The sequence below is a fragment of the Botrytis sinoallii genome (genome assembly GCF_014898435.1).
Source record: "Botrytis sinoallii strain Bc 23 chromosome Unknown BSIN_005, whole genome shotgun sequence".
Lineage (NCBI taxonomy): Eukaryota > Fungi > Ascomycota > Leotiomycetes > Helotiales > Sclerotiniaceae > Botrytis > Botrytis sinoallii.
Window position 1 is genome coordinate 2,652,399 of NW_024066032.1, and position 23,193 is coordinate 2,675,591.

The window sequence follows — 23,193 nt, forward strand, 5'->3', positions numbered from 1 at the left end:
AAGATAAATTTGTGCGAAAGATAGTAGTGGCAGGTTGTTTCGGTAGCGTTCTTCGAAGTTCAAAAAGAAAGTTAGTCAATATAGTCTTCAAATGATTAGAAATCTGCCAAAACCTGTGTCAACTCGATCAAGATCTAGAAATATATAATGCAAGACTCGGGGGGTTCTTTTAACTTTAGTTGACATTTCTAGCATGAATATCGGGAGGAAAGAAACTTCTAAAGATTACAACCCGCGCAATAGAAAAATTCCAACGCCTTGCTTGAGTATGGATCACTCCCACCCAAAAGTTCTTATATCCCAGAAATAGGTACCCCTCAAAAAACTCCACCGTGCTTGGTTTGCAGACACCATTGGTATATATGCCTCATCTCCTAACCCCAATCCTTCAAATTTACAAACATCCAACAATACAGTCTATCGTGCAGCCTCAAAATGATCATAGCAGATATGCTGCGCCTCCAAAGATGGTTAATCCGACTCCAGCCCACCAAACGAGGTCAAGATCGATGCGATTGATAAGCGAAGGTTGCTCGATACCGCGACTGATATGCTTGGCGTTCTTGTTAAGAGGAAGAAGGTAGCCTTCCGAAGTTGTGGGCTCTTCAGGTTCGTCCCCGTATCCCAGCCACCGCTTCATTTTAGAGCTCGAAGTTGACGTTGCTGAAGTTGTAGGGTTGAGGGTTTCAGTAGGAAGCATCAGAGCGGGACTATAGGCTAAAAACATCGGGTTCACAGGTGTTCCATCGAATTGGTAAAGATCAAGTCGAGTTAATTTCGTATAAGGATCCGTGTAGACTTGGTATTTCTACAAGTTAAAGTGTTAGCAACACGACCTTGTTTATATTCCAATATATCGATAACCAATATAATAGACGGGCGCAATCACGAACCTGGAGTGTCTCGCTCTGGTTGTATCGTGTGTATATTGCAGTACTGGCAGTACATGGAGCAGATTCCAATTGACGACCATCCACACTAAAGGGATTCAGACTAAGAGATCCATCCGAGTTTAAGACGAATTTGCCATGTTGCCATTGCATTATCGATGACACACAGCTCGGTTTCGCAGCTACGGTATTATCAGCTATATTTCTTCGTGCAATAATCGTCTTCGCTCCAGTGTTGTGAAGGAATACATACGATTTGAGATCGCTCGATAATATGCCTCTTCATAGTAGCCATCTGCGGTGAAAGAATATGAGATTCCAGTATGAGTAGGTTCGAGTAGTGTATCATTGACTGGATTGTAAAAGCCCTAGTTCTTGATGTCAGCGCGTGCCAATCGCAATTTTCATGATTCAGCCATCCTGATTTAAGAATAAAATCGTACTGGACCAGTCAACACTGCGGCGGACTTCGTAGACCATGTTCCAACGAGCTCAGCTACATTTGGCTCCGCAGACACAGTTGACAGTAAATATGCGCTCGCGATTAATACTGAAGGCAGAACGAGTGGTGCCATATTGCTGGATGGTAGTTGTCGATGAATAAGTTTTTGAGTTACGAGCATGAACTTCCATTTAGGGATGGACTTCGTAACATCGCTAATAAACATTCAGCCACATCTAGCGCCACCGCAAGCAGCCTCCACCGCAAATACTTAAAAATAGCAACATTTTAAATATGGATTCTAGCTACGTGATTGCTCAAGTCTTTTTTTCTCATCATCATAAGGCTATAATTGATAAGCTTTGATAAGTCTAGTGCCCTTTTCTGATATTATATTCCAAACTTTCAAGGTTGTGTTTGTTCAGCCATTGGTGGTTGGCCCAAAAAGCAGTTTTCATACCAGTATCAACAATGGCTTCATCAGCAGCATTGAAATCAAGCAAAAAGGAGCTCCGTCTCTCGATTAAAAAGGTTCTGTCTACAGTTACAAATGAGTCCGTACATACTCAAAGTAAGTATTCTGGTTCATATTGGAAAATGAGTTTCACATTTATATACTGCCAGCTCATTAATTTGATTAGGTGCGGCTGTTCTTCACAGACTCATCAATTTCAAACCATATCAACAGGCCAAACGAATAGGGATATATCTTGCTATGCCGACTGGGGAATTACAAACTGATGCAATTGTAAGGCACGCTTTGGAATCTGGCAAACAGGTCTTCGTACCTTACCTTCATAAATCTACTTCTCAGTCACCTGATACACCCCGTTCCGTGATGGATATGGTGGACCTTCGTAGCCTTGCAGATTTTGAAGCCTTGAAAAGAGATAGTTGGGGAATTCCCACGATCCCTGCAGAGACTGTGGATGAACGAGAAAGTATATTGAAGACTGTTTCGTGCAAAGGTGGTCTAGATATGATACTGTTGCCTGGGGTGGCCTTTGACATTGATCCTAAAAGCAACTTCATAAGACGCCTTGGTCATGGCAAAGGTTTCTATGACTACTTCTTGCATCGATACAGGCAGCAGTCAGGGTCACAAATGACAGATTCAGCGAATCCAGGAACAAATGTATTGCTCTATGGTTTGGCTCTTGAGGAGCAATTCTTGAATTCTGGAACAGAAATCTCAGTACCAGTAGGAGAGCATGATAGTCTTCTCCACGGACTATTGTTGGGAGATGGTGAGATTAAAGATGGTCTTGTGTCCAGAGAATAGATCCACCTCGATGTAAACAACTAGATAGAAAGCCAGATGACCGAAGAACTCCCCTAAAACTCATGGTCCAGGTCTTACAGTACTTTTTGTTCTCATAACAACCCTTTCTGAATGTACGCCTTCCCATAACCTCTTATCCACTTGCGCTCTGGATTAACGAAACATTATCACCCTTCAAGAGAATTTGTCCTATATCGTATTAGTACACTGTGCCTTACAGTTTACATAATCTGAAAACTCACCCAGTGCCCTGCGACTCTCTTCTTTATCCTTTGTAGCTTGCCTGACCTCCACTGCATCATCGAGCACCAAGTTCATGAACTCGTCGAAACCCTAATAGCGCATCAATTAGAAAAGTATCATCATAGGATGGGGGGATTTGTGCGCGCACTCTGATCTTTCCTTCAATTCTGATTCCCAATTGCTCGTATAACCAAATAGACACAGGCGTATGCTGTTGGAGCAGCTTGAAGATGAAGTTGATTGGGGGAAGAAGGACCTTTCGGCCACCTCCACCGCCTCGATTCATGATGAGTTTTGTTGATTTTTGTTAAAGTGATTACTCGTAAGGACACAGTCTGTAAAGACTATGACTGTTATTCAAAAGATTGCTTGAGTGGTGAGAGAGTTGGGTTTGAATCCGTTAAACTCCTGATCAAATATTTAAAATTCTCGACGCGGTTGGTCAACGGGCACCTTAAGCTTGTCTTTCCACAAGGCTGCCAAAACGGCACTAAAACTTTATTTCGCTGCGGCAACCAACAACTTTAACGGGCAGAACAAGTCAACCCTACATAGTACATCACTTCTACAACCAAAGAACATTCTGATTCTTTCCAAGAAATCCTACAGAATACTACAACCACAAAAATTTCATCACAGATTCTTGATACACCTAATTCCTCTTTTCTAGATTTCTCTATATTTGGTGATTTCTTTGCCGATACATTTACGAACTGTACATGAATACATCTCCCCGTTAATTTGTTATTGTCTCGCAAGACCTACCCCTCCATCAAAATGGTCGCTGTTGCCACGAACGGGAGTGGGCCGCAGGATGCCTTCACTCCCGTTATTGCGGCTTTAAATACTATGCGCGATGGTCAGCGGGGACAGAAAGAGGCGGCGCATAGTTTCTTAGAGAGTTTCCAGAAGTCGGTAGGTTGCGTTTTCTAGTCTCAATACTATTGCGCCAATCTGGTTGTTGACACAGGCTCACTTTTTTTGTAGGCGGAGGCATGGCAGATGACGATTGGCATCCTATCATCAAATGCTGAGCCAGATGCGAAGCTCTTTGCGGCTACCACTTTGAGAGGAAAGGTATATATGATCACAAACCCCACCTATTCAGATTGAAATCTAATCTTATAGATTACATATGACGTTCAACAAATACCAAGCGATTCCTTACCAGCTCTAAGAAACCAGCTTTTAGAGCTGTTGAAAGTGTTTGCGACAGGGCCACGACCGATCCGAATCCAACTATGTGTTTGCTTGGCCATTTTAGCTATACAGATGACAACTTGGAAGGATGTAGTGCCGATGGTAGTATCAACATTAGGGAACTCCGCAGAAAGTCTCGCCTGCGTTCTAGATTTCTTGAAAGTTCTTCCAGAAGAAGTCACCGAAGGACGAAAGATCACTTTGACAGTATGTGGGCCGAAATACACCATTCCCGGAGCATGTGAAACGATGTGGAAAGGTCGAGAAGTTATTGGGAATATCAGAGTCTAATGCGTCAATTAGGAAGATGAGCTTCAACAGAGAACTCAGGAATTATTGGGAGATAACACCGCCCAAGTGGTACAACTGCTGATTGCATATGCACAATCGTCTGGTACGTAATAATTGCTTTTGGATACAGTTGCAGGAGGCTAATAAACACCACACAGAATCTGCTGCGACAAATCCACAATTACTTGAAGTCATCACATCTTGGCTCCGCGAAGTACCTGTCGCCGACATAGTTAACTCGCCTCTTTTATCGGTAATATTTAATGCCCTGAACAACGACCGTTCCTTCGAAGCAGCAACAGATTGTCTTTGTGCTGTATTTAAGGAGACTCGTGAAGTTGATGAGTACATGCCTACCATCGAGATACTTTTACCTCGTGTATTAGCACTTCAGCCTCGCATTGCGCAAGCTGCCCAAGAAGAAGATTCTGATTCGTTCAAAGGCTTTACTCGCATTTTCGCCGAAGCTGGTGAAGCATGGGTTGTCTTGATTGCTCGAGAGCCTAAGGCCTTCCGACCTTTGGTTGAGGCAATTTTAGAGTGTACTCATAGAGATTTTGATAAGGATGCTATATCTCTTACTTTCATCTTCTGGTATGAACTCAAACTCTATCTCATCCTTGAGATGTACATCGAAGCTCGTATGCAATATGTGGATGTATACTCTAGTCTCGTTGACATCATGATGAAGCATCTGGAATTCCCTACAGCCGATGGCGCAGATGAAACGGACTTGTTTGATGGCGATAGGGATGCAGAGGAAAAGTTTCGGGAGTTCCGTCACCATATGGGAGACGTTCTCAAAGACTGTTGTGAGATTATGGGCGTTACACCATGCCTCACGAAAGTTTACGACGCTATCAAGGCGTGGATGGGCTCTTATGCTAGTCAGGCAACAGCAGCCTCTGTGCCACATTGGCAACAGCTCGAAGCACCTCTCTTTGGCATGCGTGCGATGGGGCGATTAGTTGATAGGGATGAAGACATCATACTCCCTCAAATCATACCTCTCCTTGTTCAGATTCCTCATCACGAAAAACTTCGATTTGCAACTATCATGGTATTAGGTCGTTATACAGAGTGGACTTCGAACCACCCCGAATTCCTCGAGTCCCAATTCCAATACATTGTATCGTCATTCACAACAGACTCCAAGGAGATTGTTCGAGCAGCTGCCATGGCTATGAAATTCATTTGCAGCGATTGCAAACATTTACTTGGTGGACAAGTAGTACAACTGCAACAATTCTACGATCAGACTCTTGACAAGTTACCTGGAGTTAGTCAAGAAGAATTAACAGAAGGTGTTGCATCTGTCGTTGCTGTTCAACCACCATCACAAACATATCAGCTCATGAAGCTCTATTGCGATCCATTGATGTCTAGACTAATGGCCTTAGCAAATCAAGCCAACGATGAAGAATCAAAGCTTAAAGTAGCTGGTAATTACTTTCTCCCGTCAAACTGACTGGAAAATCACTGACAAATGTTTAGATCACATGCAATTGATTACACTATTCATACAGATTGTTACTCCTTGGATTGAGTCAAATCATGATCATCCGGCTGTAAAATACTGCCAAGAGATCTTCCCAATTCTGTCGACTATTCTAGATTCATTCATGACTTTTACTCCAATTTGTGAACGGGTTTGTCGTACATGGAGATACATGATTATATCGTATCGAACATCAATGGCTCCTCTCCTTCCCCAAATGGCCAACAAACTTGCAGAAGGTTTTGCAGCGTCAAGACAAGGCTGTTTCCTCTGGGTTACTAGTGCTATCTTGCGTGAGTTTTCCGAGGACCGAGAGCACGTCGATGAACAAACCACAGAGTCAATCTACACCTTCTTTGAAGCCCAGTCGACAGCGATGTTGAAAGCCATGGCTGATCTCCCACCTCAAGATCTCCCTGATGTCATCGAGGATTTCTACCGTCTTCTACTTGATGCTTTGCTCTACTACCCTCACAAGATGATTCGATCGCATCTATTTACGCCAATATTCAGGGCTGCCATCGCTGCTTTGGATCTCGAGCAACGCGAGCCTCTATCTGCGGTTCTACACTATATTCGAGATGTCATCAGCTACGGTGGTGACAATCCTTCAAGTTCAGCCTCCAACATCAATCCACCCGAGATTCAACAAGTGGTTAGGCAGCTTATTCTCGCTAACGGCAATGAGTTAGTGAAAGGAATCATGAAAGGCATGATGATTAGTTTCCCAGGAGACTGCTTTACCGATGGCAGTGGCGTTCTTCTTGGCTTATTCGAGATACTTCCACAAGAAACTGCCAGCTGGGTTGATGGAATTCTACGCATGTTGCCAGCTGGAACCGTCAGGGAAGCAGAAATTGACCGATTAATGAACAGCATTCGAGAAAAGCTGAGTATCGGCCCTGATGGTGTTCGAAAGGTTCGCAGCTTATTGCAAGACTTTACAAATACCTATCGAAGACGTTATGTTGCTCCCAGGGACGGGTTGGGCCGACTTGAGGCCACCAGGTTTCAATATAGTGGTTAGAGCTCTTCTTATTCATGGGTTTATACACACAGGGAGAATTTTCGTATTCAACTCTCTATTTTCAATCGTAGCAATGGCATAGCGATTAGGTTGGAGGCTGGTGGGGATTTTTACTCTTCTTGGCAGAAAGTAGTCATAGCGTGGTCAAAAGATTCGGGAGGAAAAGCCCGGGTGGTCAGATTCGGACCGGAGTTGGGATAATATTGGTGAGTATATTTTGGGAGCATTTTATGTGGTCATATGGACAGGTGAAGGAATGGGACAATTTAAGAAGCATGCTGCGTGGCCTTCTTCTCGCTGGGGTTGTGGATTGTAGATGATTGTATGATGTGATATGTGATAGCATGGAGAAATGACGGAGAGGTGGCCTGGAATGGAAAAGCGCAAGATGGATTTGGGCTGGAATTAGAAGTGAGGAAATTTATGTTATCTTGTGGAAAAAATGATATGTGGTTTTCACGTTCACTTGTGTTTGATGGGTTAATTTTACTCGATGAAATGTGCTTGTTTACAAGGACCCGGTGTGGAAGGCTGAATATTGGGATTCGTAGGTGCAGTATATCTAAGCAGTATAATATATAATATTTCCAGTCGCCCTAGTTGTGGATGCGAGATGAAACACAGAACATAGGAAAGCGAAAATTCTTCCAGGTGTGATATGATGAAAGGACTTGACGTAGAATGGATGGTGTGATATACATACTAGTAAGCAAAGGAGGAGGATACCTTGTGAGCATACCACAAAATGTGATAATGAGAAGGGTATATTGATAGAGATTCTGACAAGTGTTTATAGATTACCCATATGCTATATATAGTAAGATCATAACCTGTATCTCATAAGCTATTTCGTATATCAGGCTTCGAGCTCAGGCTCGGGTACGAAGACACGTTAGAAAATTCCTCGGATTCAATCTTCTGATGTGGATATGCAATATAGATTTTTGGGAAATATAGGATATAGATCGAGTTAGTGGAGAGGAGATCTGTTGGTTAGGAGGAGTGAGAATTATTACATGGATATGGATATGGATATGGATATGGATATGGATATGGGGAAAGTGAGGGAATGGGAGGTGAGGCGAGATGAGCAATCACTTTGAGCTTCCTAATCATTTCGAGTTTGATGGGTACTGGGTACTAAGTACCAGGTACCAGGTACTAAAGCACTATATAGTGACTCTGAGTACGAGAGATACCTAGGTATCAATCTTCCATCTTCAGCTTGGAGTGTATATTTGTGAGAACCGGGTTTGCTTGCTTGCTTGCCCGCAAAATGATTAATACACAGGAGAATAATCCGGGATTTCGAGATATACACCGACTTACAGATTGAATATCAAAGACTCGCATTCTTATTGTATATATAGATAAATCTCACATTATAATTACGTTTCATTTTTGTAAGTTCATTATCTATTTCATTTCATTGAAGTCATTTTAACATACATTTCCGTTCGGGCATTGCTAACCATTGCTTAAATGTTACTTACAGCTCGAACCGGTAACATTGATTCCTTGCTCGGTCTGAAAGTATAAATGGACGCCGAGAACATAGCATTGTAACGCTGAGAACGCATCGTACGTATCGTATCACATCTCAAGGAGAAGCAAAAATAAGGAAAAGGGAAAAAGCAGCAAGGGTACATTGATGTGAGTCCAATGTCTGTTTCAAAGGACTGGTCAAACGGCCTACTATGATAGGCGTCGAGCTTTTAAAATGAAAAACGGGATATATCGAAGACAATAATTGAACAAATTTGCACCACAAACTCCCAGCTGATGACAATCCCTAACCAACTCCTGAACAGAGAAGGTTATCCACCCATATGCACAAATGTGAAACCTTTATGTGATGCGCCTTTCTGTATGGAACTCATGGAACGCCGGAAATGTTGCAGATATGGAGCCACCAGATGCAGAAACGGAAAGGAAAGAAAATTCGCGAGAACGGAGACGGGGTATTCGTTAATTGGGAACTTGAGGAAGGAGGAGACGAGAGATGTAGCGAAGCTCATATGATCTAGAGTCTGCTGGGTCGAAGAAGTGACGGACTTGTTTATCATGAACATCGGTGACTGTTTGTATTTGGTTAGTAATGATGCTAGCGTATGTCCGGAAGCAAGAAAACTTACAACTAAGCTGAACCTGATCAAAGAAATCCCGAATGACTTGATCAGACGTATCATCAACAGCAAGAAGACCATTATCCGGCCTAACAAATGTTTTTGGTGGAATGTCTCTCATTCTTAAGAGCATTTGAAGAACGTTAATGAGGTCGTCACCTTGGTTAGCATAAGATTGAGGAGGGCTGTCAAGTGGCCACTGTCCATGAAAATCTTCACCCTCCCAGCATTTGAAAAGCCAGGTGGACTTTTCAACACAGTTAAGAATGATGACTGTAACTAAGAACAGTTCGAAAGAATACTTCGAGGACTTATTGAGTAAACGTCTCTCGAGCTCATTTAACATGCCCTTGCACATCTGGGATGCTTTCTTTTCGGCTGCAGCATTCAGTTGAGTGTGAATAATAGCAAATGATCTCTCAGTTGAAAGAATAGGTTTGGTCGGACCAGCTTCTTCATCAGGCAAACCTGGAGTTTTCGCACACATTTCCCATCTAATTTCCGAATCGACGAAAATGTGTACAATTGCCCAAAACTCTAAAGCACGGCTAAGGAAGTTGTCTTGCTTTTGGATTGAAACATTTAGAGCCGTTTGAAGAGTTGTCCGAATGAATTGAGAAGGTTCATTTTCAATGAATATTGGCATCATGCGCTTAGCATATGCTTCAAGCTTGGTGGAAAGGTCGTCGTTATCCGTGTCAAGGATAAAAGACCTTAGTCCAGTTTCCTCATCTTGTGCTTCTAGGCACGGAAACGACGCGTAAATGGTGGTTCCTGGGTAGTGAGAAACTTCAATTTGATAGAGCGAGCTTTGAAAAGTTGCAGAACCTTTTGCAGCAAGTACTTGGTGGTGAGCAAGCACTGCGTGAAGTTTCGCGGAATATAAACAAAGCTCATGTGCAACTCGTGTTCGGATGCATGGTGTCTTCCACAAACGAGCACTCTCGACGCCCTTACAAGTATCACATGGGTCTCCTGCAGTGCATGGTTTCTTCAACATTCTGCAACGAAGACAAGAACCAATCTTTCTGATATCCGAAACCTCCTTTCTGCGGCCTTCATTGAACTTTCCTCGAACTTTGGGCTTGGTCGCCTTTTGGCCATTGCCATATTCGGCGCTAAATTCGGTGGTCATTGGATTCATAGCAATTCGAGTGTGGGTTTTTGGGCTTTGGGCTTGTGGCTGACCATTTTCGAATGTATTTTCGGTGGGGTTGTGTTCTGGATATGTCATTTGACTCATATGAGCCATTTGATCTTGAACCTGCAGTGCTGCGACTTGACTTGCTGGCATGGGAACGTCCATCATACCCCAAGAATGCTGTTGGTTGTCAGAGCTTCCATTGAATAAACTATCACTCATGGCATTTGCTTCGACAAGTTGTCGAGTCAACTTGTCTTCTGACAATTTGTCTTGGGCGACTGCATCTTCACTCAACAACTGAGGATCCACCATGGATGGGATGAATCTGGTTGCTGCTGCTGCTGTGGCAGCCATTGAATTTGGGGATGCAGATTGAGAGCGACCAAGACCATGTTCATTGGCGTGACCTTTTTGATTAATACCTGGAAGACATTAGTATCAGTCAGGCAATGGAAAAATTGCTTGCACTGACCCTTTTTGTCGCGCTGGGTGCGAGATTCGTAACTCATAGGTGGATTGTCAAGGGTATATTGTTCTTGTAATTCAAGGTTATCTCCACGAGATATCGTTGCTTGATTCTCACCCAGAGGACTTCCATTACCAGGCCGATGATTGCGGTGCTCCGACTCAGCCATGTCCCTGGAGACTTCGGCCAAAGTTTCAAGCGGAGTCATTCCTTGAAAGGGTCTTCCACGGATGGCAGTTGTCTGTTGATTATTTGCAGTCTGAATATTTATATGCTGATTATTCGTTCTATCCGCAATCTCGGGGAGATTGTTAAACTCAAGAACAAGCCGCTGTTTTGTAGCACGATCCAACGCGGGGCACTTCCTGCAGATGTGACTTGTCAAAGTGTCGAGTCTTCCTTTAGGGAATTTCTCTGAGCAAGCTCTGCAAGTATGATGGTAGCGATTGCTTGAATCATTTAACTTTGCACCTCTTTCGAAGTACTGAAGAATCAACGCTGTTGATATTTGTGGTCAGTAAACATTCTTGTTTAAAAGATGAAAGATCGGTGGGGGATGACTCGAGTTTTTGAGGGCTTCAAATTGAAGCTATCGAGAAAATTCCAACGGGATGCACTTACGGTTAGGTTTGCGACCCATCTTGCCGTATAAAATCGCGTTGATTCTTTTGTTTGGATACTTGATTGACTTATTTCAAGAATAATCAACAAGAGTTGAAGAGTTGAGGATTCGAGTAATGCCAGTTTAATCACTCACCGACAAGTAAAAGGTGTTGGCGGTGTGGTGTAAGGGGAGTCGGAGTGGGTTAATTGTTGTTCCGAGTGGGGGGCTGGAACTAGATACGGTGACCCGAACTGCTCAATACCGTTATGGCCCACATTCAGCCACCTTTCAAACCTGTCCATACTACCTACTCTTTGAAGACCACACCTTTCACAAATTCAGCATCAAAAACAAAAGGATGATGATGCATCTAAAAGGTGCTAAGCTCTACTAGAATGCTCTTGTCACTTACAAAGAATTCACTTCCCTAAAGTCATTCACTTCTTCGTTGATCTGAATCTCCATTAACACCAAACCTCCTACTGCACAAATATCATGACATCCCATCACAATAGTATGTATCAATACTTTGTCTGCCTATCTAATTATGCTCTAATTCAACACAGAATGAGCTAGTTTTTGTTTCCTGAAGGTTTGAGAGACAAATTACAACTCTCTCGCAGATATGAATGTTCAGTTGAGCTATGAAGTAGCCATAGTCAACATTGCTGTGCTGTGCTTTGCTATTCAACAAGATCGAGGAGTTACAGCTTCGTGGCCCATTCTGCAAGGTTCTACTCATTCTTAGAATCCGTGACTGTCCACAATAGGGCTTGCACGACCTAGTCGCCGTTGATGTATGGAACAGATTTACATCATGCAACCAGATCATGAACGCTTCACAGACTTCCACAATTTTTATCTCTAGTCATTGACACGAATCAAGAGACAACTTTAGCGAGAAAAATAAATCAACATCCGAAATTTCCATGAATTGACACAAAATCAACTTAGACTCGACCTACCAGACGAAGTTAATTTGCATGTGCTAGTAGTACTTGTATACCAGTATGGTGGCTGCTACTGAATTCATTGATTATCATTTCCGCTCTTGGGCCTGTGCATTGGAGTTACTCTAGATCAGAGCGATAAGGTTATTCTGGCATTCCGGCCTGAGCCGGGCAAGTTCCCTTTCTTTAACTAGCAGGCTAAAGTCTTAATTTATTATTATTAGTGGATTCAGTCGCCTTAAATAGGAAGCTCCCTCGATTTAAGTTGTCAATGTTGCTTTTTGTTTCGTCCACTCATTTGACACCGTGATACCAAGCACCGGTATACTAGCGGCAGATTATAGGTTATATGCAAGGCATCCACAACATGCACAAGGGGCAGGTATCAATCGTGGGGTATATGGGTCCTATGACATGTTGTAGAACCTCAAACAGGCGATCAGCCCGATGCAGAGATTGTAGATTATTGGAAGGTACTTGATAAAACCATGTTAAAATTGGTTCTTTACGCAGCTCATTGGCACTCCAGCAAATATATAAGGTAACATGGTAATATGTTTATCAACTTATTCTTAGAATCCCTTCACTACCCCTGTCAATCCTAATAACAATGTCAGTATGAACCAATGATTAACAAGAGATCATCTCGTGTATTACATGCTTCGGTCCAAAGTATACACTTTTGTCTTCTCGTTTCTTAGTTCTACCACCAGAGGTATTTGGGTGATACCCACCATCTGTAGCACCTTCTATCGACCATTTAAGTATAAAAGGTACTGCCAAGTGCTTGAGAAATGGATGGCTATGCTTTTCTTCGTCTCTACTAATTGCTCAAGATGAAGTTTCTTTCGATCATCTATCTGTGTTTTGCAGCGATCTTTTCAGTCTCGAATGCTGCAGAGCTGGTCAAAGATGACACAATTGGCGATATATGGGAAGCTATTGAGTCAGCTACTACTTGTGCGGGATGCAACGTAAGTATATAACACATTTGTTGAGATATGTATCTCTTTGCCGATCTTGGTGACGGGTTTTGAAGGAGCCTCTGCTCGAAGTTTATGGGGGACATTTCTCCAATTACTGATTAATGACTAATGTGGGTGAAAACAGGCGATACTATTGCTACTCAAAGGCGTCGCGGCTCTTGGAGATACCGTCTTTGTCGACACTTTGACTGAAATATGTAAACTGGCTGGCGTTAGTTCCCCTATTGTTGTTGTTATTCTTGGTTAAACATTTTTGCTGATTTGCTTTAAGGTCGAGGATTCAGATGTTTGCGCAGGTGCAATTGGCCTGGAGGGGCCAATTATTGCACAAGACTTGAGAAAAATGACTTTAGGGTCACACACTTCAAAATTGTTCTGCATCACATTCTTTGGATTATGTGATTTCCCTGCTGTTACTCCATATACAGTTCCATTTCCAAGTCCCAAGCCTGCTACCCAGCGCCCAGCTGTCAGTGGCAAAGCACCCCTGAAAATTGTGCATTTCAGCGACATTCACGTGGATCACGAGTATGAAGTTGGAGCGAATACCAATTGCACAAAGTCTATCTGCTGTAGGCCATATACATCCGCCGATGCGCCTGGTAACAACTCCTATCCAGCTGGAGAATATGGCAACTACAACTGCGATGCTCCTGTAAGCTTGGAAGAGAGCATGTACGCGGCTATAAAGGAGGTCGCTCCAGATGCTACAGCAACACTCTTCACAGGTGATATAGTTGAAGGTGCTGTCTGGCTTGTGAACTCGACCGGCAACATTGCGGATATAAATGATGCTTATAGTCGAATGTCTGGTTTAAAAAATCTCTTTGCAACTACCGGAAATCATGAATCGGCACCAGTCAATTCTTTCCCCCCTAAAGCAGTCGGCGTCACGACTAATCAATGGGTCTATGATACCCTATCCACAAACTGGATACCATTTATTGGTTCTACTGCTGCTTCCTCAGCTGATAGCTTTGGTGCATACTCGACGCTCCTGCCAGGAGCCAACCTGAGGATCATCTCTATTAACACTAATCTCTACTACAGATCTAACTATTGGCTCTACGAAGCGACCATGGAGACTGATCCTTCTGGGCAACTAGCATGGTTGGTCACTGAACTTCAGGCTGCTGAAACTGCTGGCCAAAGAGTTTATATTATTGGACATATGCCTATGGGGTCTAACGATGCACTCCACGATGGCTCGAACTACTTCAATCAAATCACTCAAAGATATTCCGCTACTATTGCTGCTTTATTCTTCGGTAAGCTCTTTCTAAATTTCTTTCTTTTGCCCACTAATAAAATCAGGCCACACTCACCGTGACCAATTCCAAATCACGTACAGTGACTACAGCGCCCAAACTGCAGCCAACGCCCTCGAGGTATCCTACATCATCCCCTCCATGACTCCTACCTCCGGTTATCCCGCTTTCCGCGTCTACTCCGTAGATCCAGTAACATACGGTATTCTTGACTTCACAACATACATCGCGGACTTCTCTCTCACCTCCTCCACGCAATCGGCACCAACATGGAAACCATACTACTCTGCTAAGGCTGCCTATGGCTCTCTGGTAACCCCACCTCTCACTTCCGCAACCGCAGAACTAACTCCCGCCTTCTGGCACAATCTCACCACCGTATTTGCAAATAACCCTACTGTTTTCAATCAATATATTGCGCGCAAAACAAGAGGGTATAATGTAGAAACTTGCACGGGTGATTGTGCAACAGAGGAAATCTGTCAGTTGAAAGCGGCGGAGAGTCAATACAATTGTGCGACTATCAAGCCTGGTATTAGCTTCAGGAAGAGAAGCGAAGGAAGCGAGAGATTAGAGAGAAGAATTGGTGATGTAGTGGAAACCCTTGGAGGAGACTGCGAGGGTAGTGTGATTAGACCAATTCTGACAAAGTTGGCGGCGCAGGAGGGATTGCTGGAGAGTGCATTGGAGATGGCGAAGATGAAGGCTAAGAAGTAGGAGGATTTGATGATGAGAGGAGGATGCACTTCTTCAAAACTCGAGGTTGGACTTGGAATTGAGAAGTATGCATGTGATACTTTATTACGTGTATGCTCGATGCTGTGAGCTAGTTATAGTGATACACCCAAATCAGAAGTTTTGTCACATGTCTGAGCAGCTATTGAATGTGTTCTTTGTTCAAGTTGATCTCGCAAGAGCGCGAAAGTGAGTTGGATCAGGTGTTTGCAATTCCCAAAATCAAGAAACCAAGTCTAAGTAAACCTTTTGGTTGAATGCTTGCTCTTCTATATCACAAAGAAATGTTCTCTAGATACCCCACTAATAGTATGCGCAAGTGCATGATTAGTAGCAAGGGCATAATCATTCGTTCCTCTCAAAGAATACTCATGAAACTCACATTTTGAGCATTTGGCCTCAATAGCCGATAGTATGAACCGGGAAGAATAAACATCTGGCTTGTCTGTATTGTTTTCTGAGGTTGGTTTCAAGTGTCTCGCATTTACATCTTCTTGCCTTGAAATGAAAGTTCTAGCACGAGATATTGCATAAATTTAATTCAAGCGCAATTTGCATATCAAATCGATTCAAAACTGCCAAAAACATTATGTGACTTTCAGACGATACAACATCAGCCTTAGAATCCGGTTCTCCCCTGACCCAGTCTTTGTCTCAAGTATTCCGAGCTCATGCTCAATCTCCGCATGCAAGTCATTCAGTAATGCTTTTGCGTAAGTAAAGCTTCCCATGTTTTCCATCTCTGTGATTGCCAATTTCTTCATTCCTGAAGACATTTTCCTCTCGTTCCATTTTCGCGATCTTAGGATGTTGAGAAGTTTCGCATCGCCGTTCTCAGCTTCTTTCCCAAGAGCATGAATGATTGGAAGGGTGAAAGATCCTTGATCAAGATCATTGTAGACGGTATCCAGATTCTGATTATCTCCCTAGAGGATTACCACTTGGAAGTTAGGTACAGGTGTCAAAGTTTGGGTGTCGGCCAAAGAAAGTTAGTTAAAAATACCTTTGTACTGGGAATAAGATCATTATAATCGTCTCGAAGCTGGTAGTACTTTCCCAGCTTTCTCATCAATATATCCGCGTCTACATCACGATTTTTGGTCGCTTCTGCACGCATCATACCTGCCGCCATGCGAAAAAGCCCTCCAGTTTCTGAAAGTGTAATGTCAGTTCCGATCTAACAACGTATATAGACGATCTACGCACTGTCTTCGGTCTGTTTAAAATATTCCTCCAGACTGGGACATCTGCAATGAAATGTCCAATGTAAGTCTTGACTTTGGCCAATATGTAATTGCGACAAAGTATCTACGCAATTTCAGAATCAGTGATTCCTCGAGATAACCATTGATATGGATGGGATGACTAACGCGTAAAGCAATTGATAGATTCCTTGCTCAAAGCCATGGCAAACTCGAAACATTTCACATGTTGATATGTTGCCGAATTGATTGCTTGGCTGATCCCAAACACCTCATGTGCTGAGGGAGATCCGCGTCGTGTGGGAGAGTTGTCTTCAATATCATCTAATCTAAATACTGTTATTGCTGGAACTGAAGGAAAGCCTTGATAATTGGCAAGTTACTCGTTTGTCTTACATTAGTGATGTGTTATGAATGGTACCAATGACATGCCGAATGATCTCTAAGGACTCGCGTGGAACAAAATACCAACAGTTGAGCGCGTCAAGCAATGCATTTCTTGAGTTTGATGCTGGTAAAGATGAGATATATTTGTAAGGTTCCAGAACAATCTAATAGCTTCAGTAATGTGTTTAGAAGGAATTGTGAAGCTTGAGAATTACCTTATCCTCACCATTTTGACTGAAACTAGAGGAATCAAAGTTTCCGTTTGTGTTCGGAGTTTTGAACTCCAAGCTTTCAGGCGTTTTAGCAAACGATATATCATTCTCGCTTGGGTGCTAACAAACTATTAGAATCTTTTTAGAGAGGTGTAGGTAGAGTTGAGAGTACCTGGTCTAATTCAATCTTAGACCTTTTACTATCACGCTGTCCATCAGATTTGATATCTTCGATTTGAGATGCGGGGCGCTTTGCCTTTATCTTTGAAGTTGGGATTGGCGCTGGGGTTGGGGTCGGCGCCCATGCGTTATATCGTTTAGAAGTAGCATGCCAAAATCGATTGCCCGCCGCCGCGAGCTCGATGAGGCCCAGAAATCGTTTTGTATCTGAGCTAGGACTCTTCGTTCGAAGATACTCGTCCCTAAGCCTGCAATATTGCATTTCATCTTCCAGTATTCTGTCCCTCAAAAGTTCCCGTGCTTTGGAATCTTCCACATCACGAAGATGTTTCAACAGCCATACGGCATTAACCATTGGCACACTACCATTTGTACGATTATATAGGTCATATTCCTTTTCCCATGAGTAATAATCATTTGTCAGTACCATGGCTTTCAATAGAGGGAGAATCACGGGATTCAAAGATGACCTTTCATTATCGTTCAAATTCACGTCCGCAGTGTATATAAGCATCTCCCTCAAGACCCTGCAATCGTCAATGTTTCATATAGAATGTTTGAATGGCAATGATAACATACCACCCCCCAACATCGAAAAATCGCCATACTAAATATTCATCGAGTGTTTTATAGGATTTCAAATCTCTTTGTGGAGACTTGATTTCTAGAAATGGCCGATAAACTTCAAGGAATCGGGATGCTCCATCATGATCCGCTCGGTAAATCTGGAGCGCCATTCGGGCTTGTATGTTTTTTATCATACTATTACTTTTGTCGTGGTGATCTTTGCCGATAAATGAATGCATCGTTTGATGAGCTTTTTCGAACTATAAATGTGTTCAAAGTTGAATTCTACCACGGCATGTTTTAATTCTTACCTCCTCAGGGGTCTCCTTCTCATCCACCATATCTTAATAAATTTCAATCCAATATTAACTCCAACTCCTTGCATTGGGAATTCGTCACCATAAAAAATCACTTACCATCATGAATGAAACCATATTCACATAGATAAGTCATGGGAATAACTCGATCTAGCTTTCCTTCGGGGAACACCGTCGCTAAAAAGCTTCCGCTTATCTCATTGACGCAGCCGACGGCAAGCGATCCTTTCCAGTCAGCTTTCTTGAGATCCTCACGGCACTCCCAGCTCGTATTTTCGATTTCTTGATTCGCCTCGTGAAGTCTTGGGTGAAAGGTGTTTGGGAAATCAGGGTCAATCTCGAAAGCTTCAACAGGATGGGGAATTGAGCGTTTGAACTCAATCGGTAAGTTACGGTATTGTCGTGCAGTAGCCATTTTCGTTGAGGAAATACATAAAAAGACTATCGTATTGGAGTTCGAAGCTATGAACGTTTGGTGATATTTTTAACACTTATAGACAATATGATACAGACTGGTGCGATACGTGGCAAATATGAGTGACCAATACGAGGTATTCACCATCACTGTGTCCTTATTACACAGCGAAGACATTTTGTATATTCAGAGATTACAACCTTTCAGTGGAATGCTAATACACTAATCCCACCCTGAACTACCTCATCTTGGCCAATCAGAGCCCTGAGATGTGATCAAATTCTATTCTAGATATCACATTCCTGATTAGAAGTATACACTACAGCATCCAAGGCCAAAAGCTCTTTCTTTGGCTGATTGGAAAGCCGGGTCTTCATGATTTGACTCTATCCAGCTAGTTCGATGAAACACAAAGTTGCACTACGAATCATAAATATCTTGTTTCAGAAGCTCCTTATTTTGAAGAGAGCCCGAAATTGGATTAATCGCTGCTTAAACACCCTATTTAGTGAACTCTTGTTCATAGCTGAATGTTTTGCATGTGTTCAAACTTATCTCTTTAGAAAGGTCGTTGCAGCAATGTGCTATCCGGTCGCGCTTAGGTTACATGATTGGCATGTCTCGATGTCTTCTTTTCGTATTGGACATAGTTTGCAATACATGATGTCACTTTATACTATCTTCTTAAATTAAATCTTGACCGGATTAGCAGCCACAACAATGTTAGTGTATGGAATGTGAGATAACCCTAGTTAGTACTAGCCGAGAACACCTGGGCACAAACCCTTGATGGCGTTCTTGAGCTGAATGTGTGCATATCATGCAATACAAGATGCAGTATGCTACTTTGTGATGTTGTACATGCAAATGAATGCCGGGCTATCATAAAAATATATCTCAAGAATCGGTTCGTTTCTGTGGATTAGCATCGATATCAGTGATTCGACATGTGGATTGTAGTTCTCACTTATTTTGTAGAATTGTTTGTCTTGCCCGGCATTTGTTGTTAACACCGGGTAGATACTCACATTAGTGTCTTGAATATCTCTAGACTCGGTCTAATCTTTGTATTCCTATTGTGTTATCTTATTCGGTCACGTCCTGTTATTGCATTGTATTCCAAGCAGAAAGGGAACTAAGAGAGCATCAGCTGCGCACGCCGTTACACAAGCGCTTCTTTTCGACCTCGCTCACTTAGACGCTCTATCGAGCATTTGGTGCTCCTTCAATGGAACGCATGAATAAGTATGGTAGTGGTTGTGAGTCAGTCCATACTTGTAACTGCATCAGGTATCGGGGTGATTGAAATTCAGTTGATCTATCTTATAGGCTTTACGTTGGTACACCAGAGGGTGTACGGACTAACAAGACACTATAAAAAATTGACTCGTGGATATCTTTTGATATATTAATTTATATGTTTTAGAAATTGTGACAACTATCTACTAGAAATAGAACAACCAAAACATAAAACTTGATATCACACAATTAAAGAATAAATTTGTTTAAAAAATTGGAAATTGAGGAGTGTCACGCCAATCTATACACCCGCTGATGGTACATCAGCATTTCCAACTACGCCTTCGATGACCCTGACATAGTTTCAAAAATCCAGGTAGCGGAGGACGTGGAAAATCCAACAATTGCTCGAACATAAAATTTTCATGAACTTTGCCATGGCGTCTGAAAAATGCACTTCTTGGCGTCATTATTATACAGTAGCTGGTCTTCTGGCGATTCAAAGACAATTTCAACGGTATTTGCTCGGTTATTGATGCTCATAAGATTTCTTGCGTCATTAAAGAGTGTGTCGCTTCCAGCGAGAAAGCGGAAAGTCAAAACCATCTGAGCTTTGGTGCTGGATTCGATGCTTGAAATGCGGACATGGACAGTTTCTGATTTCAAATGAACAGTAAAAACAGCATGGTTATAGATTCCTTGAGCTTTAGTCACCTTGGTTGAACTAGCAGAGATGAAAAGAAAGTGAACGTAGGGCTGGGTTGTAATGGATAGTCTCGGTAGAAGCAGATGACATGGACTGGGAAGCTAGTTGGGTTCTTAGTTTTTCAACGCACCGGTGCTAGATTTTTCATCCGTATGTACAGATCTCGTATGTTCCATCTCTCTCTCTCTCTCTCTTTTATCGCGTGCTATGCTGCCTTTGTAGCTTCCAGCGTGCCATATATGTATTTGGTAGCTATTGATATTAGTGTATCAAAACTTGTGTATGTATTTGCTAATTGGTATGATCATAATCCACCTTGGTAGAGGGGGTCAATTCACCATTTTATGTAGAAGATGAAACATTGTCACCTACTGAATTGTTGTCCTCATTCACTTGTTCTTAAAGAAGTGAATTACTGTGATGATTCACCTTCCATCACCAAGCATTTAAATAAAAAACTTTCCCCAGAATTGACTTTTGAACAATTCTATTTGCCAGCACTGCCGACTCAAAAAGCATTACTATTACTGAAAAGCTCTACGTCACTCCTTTTCCAATCTTCACTTTTCTAGCTACCTCTCAATAGTTCTTGATCGCTTTAGTCTCTTTCGGTACCTCAAATATTCCGTTTCAAATCAAATCACGTTAACACTGCTTTTATTCTTCTCATATCTCTCAAGGGAACCTTTTCTCCCCTTCTAGATCACACTTGTTTGAATCATAGCAAATCGGATAAATTCAAATTAGATTTCTACCACCATATCTAGCTCACTGAGCTTTCTTTCTCCCCTGAGCTCTATCCGTCTGGCCCTTCTGCAACCTCAATTCACTCAACTTCCTAACTACATCAGCCCTTTCCGAGCCTCCAGCAGTACAAAAAAAATCATTAAAAAGCTCCCATACCATCAATTTTTGAATCCAGGGTCTTTTCACAACCGAGATCCTATCCATCACTGATTTGAGCCTTCAGCCATCAACGAAAAGGGGCTAGCTACATACGCTACTACCTATTTCTCATCAGTAAGTTACCGATCATGTAAACTCTACTTGTCATTTGCGATCTATTCGACTGCATGTCCTCAACCTATGAGAGTGATACAGAGTGGCTGCCAAGATCTTGACAGCAGTATGCAAATTCTCAACGACTACAGCCTGCTAACCTTTGATACATAGTTTCCACTTAAATTCTTTGAGATTCCAGCCGTTTTTGATATAATTCAAGGCATCAAACTGAGCCGCGAAGCCTACTTTAGAATGGTACTGTGTTTCCCTTTAAAGCAGTACTTTGGCCATAGAAAAACCGACATCGAACCCAGAACTTTCATACATCTTGTGCGACACGGAGAGGCATACCACAATCTCGGACACCTCAATGGAAAAATCAATCCCAAATCTTACGACATCCAAGATCCCTATCTTACCTGTACGGGGATTGAACAAGCCAAGTCTACTAGAGAGCAGATGACAAGACGTTGTCCCGTCCCCAATCTCGTCCTCACATCCCCTTTAATTCGCACTCTCGAGACTACACTCCACATTTTCCCTTCCGCCAATAATATCAGTATCTATCCACAACCTCAAATCGTCGCCTATGATGACTTAAGGGAGAGCGGTGCATACTTTTGCAACGTCCGCCAAGCAACTCTTGATTTAGCCAACAGTTATGACCACAAAGGGGTAGATTTTACTGCTCTATCACCCGTCGTTCCGCCAATGAAAAGTGTTATTCGCACGAAACAGCGTGCTGAAATTGTGCGCACGCAAATCTTGGTCATTTCAAAGCTCATCAAAAAAGGAGGGGGGCTTTGGAAGGGGATCTATATACAGGGTACTGGACAGAATACTGGGCCACGAATGCAGATGAAACAGGATGTACATATTGTGGTGGTTTCTCACGGGTCTTTCATGGAGTATTTGCTACCGCGTAAGTTGTGATACGTTCTCGTTGATTGGGGCACCAATAACTAATCTCGTTGATACAGGTTCTCACACGATCCAGCCAGTTTGGCGAAGATTTAAGCCAGCGGAGATGAGGACATATGTGATGGCTGAAGATGGTCATTTAGACGAGATAGTAGAGTCTAAGAGAGCTAGACAGACTATTATTTTGCGAAAGGTTAGCTTGATTTTCACTAGCTCTTCAGATTGAGACCATCTTCTCATTTTTATGGTTCAGAGGCTTTGTGCTAAATTTCGAGATAGGATAACGTTGAAAGGTACCGTTGGGACTTTTTTGAAATATTCATGTGGATCATGGGGTTGCTTCTTTGTGGATTTGGAATCATCTTCAGTGTCTTGAGGAAGAATACTTCAAATAAGCTGTATTTGAACTATTCAAATGCAGATTCTGGAAATGCATATATATGAACTACCTACTTGTGCAAGTTTGAGACTCTAGTGAATGATACTTTTATTATAGCTATGTGATTCGCAACAGTACTACAGTCAATGGAAGTGAGAAAGGTGATTTGGACACAAGTAATGACGGTGCTGATTTCTCGGGGTGGCAAGGTTCATCGGAGGAGTTTGCCTCCGCCGAAGATTCTGCCGAAGATAACTGGTGTTAGACTTCGTCTTATGAAATAGGGCAAGTTCTTTCAATTGATAGAACCACCTGCAGTGAAGGTTATTCTAAAAAAAAAAGAGAAAAAAAGTATAGACCGAAAGACTTCGGAAGATATCGGCTGACATTCAAAGGGTGGACGTCTGAATGTTTCAATCAAGCCTAAACATTCAAATCATTCCCCCTCAGATTAAACGAGAGTTCAGCACCAGAAAGACATTTAACAAATCTCACAATTATTTCGACAAAATAA

At 42.4% G+C, this 23,193-nt stretch overlaps 8 protein-coding genes across 8 annotated transcripts; 4 read left to right on the forward strand and 4 right to left on the reverse strand.

Annotated features, from left to right (window-relative positions):
* Positions 1-439: 439 nt before the first annotated feature.
* On the reverse strand, positions 440-1,558 carry EAF02_003840 (uncharacterized protein; the record flags this gene model as incomplete). The annotated part of the gene is made up of 4 exons (XM_038899888.1): positions 440-808; positions 894-1,072; positions 1,144-1,258; positions 1,334-1,558. The coding sequence occupies 4 exons, from the start codon at positions 1,556-1,558 to the stop codon at positions 440-442; spliced, it is 888 nt and encodes a 295-aa protein (XP_038760815.1).
* Positions 1,559-1,803: 245 nt separating this feature from the next.
* Positions 1,804-2,614, forward strand: EAF02_003841 (uncharacterized protein; the record flags this gene model as incomplete). Its single annotated transcript, XM_038899889.1, has 2 exons — positions 1,804-1,903; positions 1,974-2,614. The coding sequence occupies 2 exons, from the start codon at positions 1,804-1,806 to the stop codon at positions 2,612-2,614; spliced, it is 741 nt and encodes a 246-aa protein (XP_038760816.1).
* A 133-nt stretch (positions 2,615-2,747) lies between these two features.
* On the reverse strand, positions 2,748-3,143 carry EAF02_003842 (uncharacterized protein; the record flags this gene model as incomplete). The annotated part of the gene is made up of 3 exons (XM_038899890.1): positions 2,748-2,803; positions 2,857-2,947; positions 3,006-3,143. 3 exons carry the CDS (start codon positions 3,141-3,143, stop codon positions 2,748-2,750), a joined length of 285 nt encoding a protein of 94 aa, XP_038760817.1.
* Positions 3,144-3,634: 491 nt separating this feature from the next.
* EAF02_003843 (uncharacterized protein) lies at positions 3,635-6,873 on the forward strand (the record flags this gene model as incomplete). Its single annotated transcript, XM_038899891.1, has 6 exons — positions 3,635-3,772; positions 3,845-3,934; positions 3,986-4,264; positions 4,361-4,451; positions 4,507-5,790; positions 5,843-6,873. The coding sequence occupies 6 exons, from the start codon at positions 3,635-3,637 to the stop codon at positions 6,871-6,873; spliced, it is 2,913 nt and encodes a 970-aa protein (XP_038760818.1).
* A 1,426-nt stretch (positions 6,874-8,299) lies between these two features.
* On the reverse strand, positions 8,300-11,343 carry EAF02_003844 (uncharacterized protein). The gene is made up of 4 exons (XM_038899892.1): positions 11,231-11,343; positions 10,616-11,107; positions 9,009-10,565; positions 8,300-8,951 (listed from the first exon to the last, which is right to left on the reverse strand). The coding sequence occupies exons 1-4, from the start codon at positions 11,247-11,249 to the stop codon at positions 8,842-8,844; spliced, it is 2,178 nt and encodes a 725-aa protein (XP_038760819.1). The 5' UTR covers positions 11,250-11,343; the 3' UTR covers positions 8,300-8,841.
* A 1,656-nt stretch (positions 11,344-12,999) lies between these two features.
* Positions 13,000-15,134, forward strand: EAF02_003845 (uncharacterized protein; the record flags this gene model as incomplete). Its single annotated transcript, XM_038899893.1, has 4 exons — positions 13,000-13,137; positions 13,274-13,360; positions 13,421-14,417; positions 14,464-15,134. 4 exons carry the CDS (start codon positions 13,000-13,002, stop codon positions 15,132-15,134), a joined length of 1,893 nt encoding a protein of 630 aa, XP_038760820.1.
* Positions 15,135-15,739: 605 nt separating this feature from the next.
* Positions 15,740-18,432, reverse strand: EAF02_003846 (uncharacterized protein; the record flags this gene model as incomplete). The annotated part of the gene is made up of 10 exons (XM_038899894.1): positions 15,740-16,078; positions 16,156-16,304; positions 16,359-16,460; positions 16,523-16,683; positions 16,751-16,905; positions 16,957-17,073; positions 17,126-17,660; positions 17,713-17,960; positions 18,012-18,043; positions 18,117-18,432. 10 exons carry the CDS (start codon positions 18,430-18,432, stop codon positions 15,740-15,742), a joined length of 2,154 nt encoding a protein of 717 aa, XP_038760821.1.
* A 3,199-nt stretch (positions 18,433-21,631) lies between these two features.
* EAF02_003847 (uncharacterized protein) lies at positions 21,632-22,944 on the forward strand (the record flags this gene model as incomplete). Its single annotated transcript, XM_038899895.1, has 4 exons — positions 21,632-22,301; positions 22,360-22,493; positions 22,580-22,593; positions 22,797-22,944. 4 exons carry the CDS (start codon positions 21,632-21,634, stop codon positions 22,942-22,944), a joined length of 966 nt encoding a protein of 321 aa, XP_038760822.1.
* Positions 22,945-23,193: the final 249 nt, after the last annotated feature.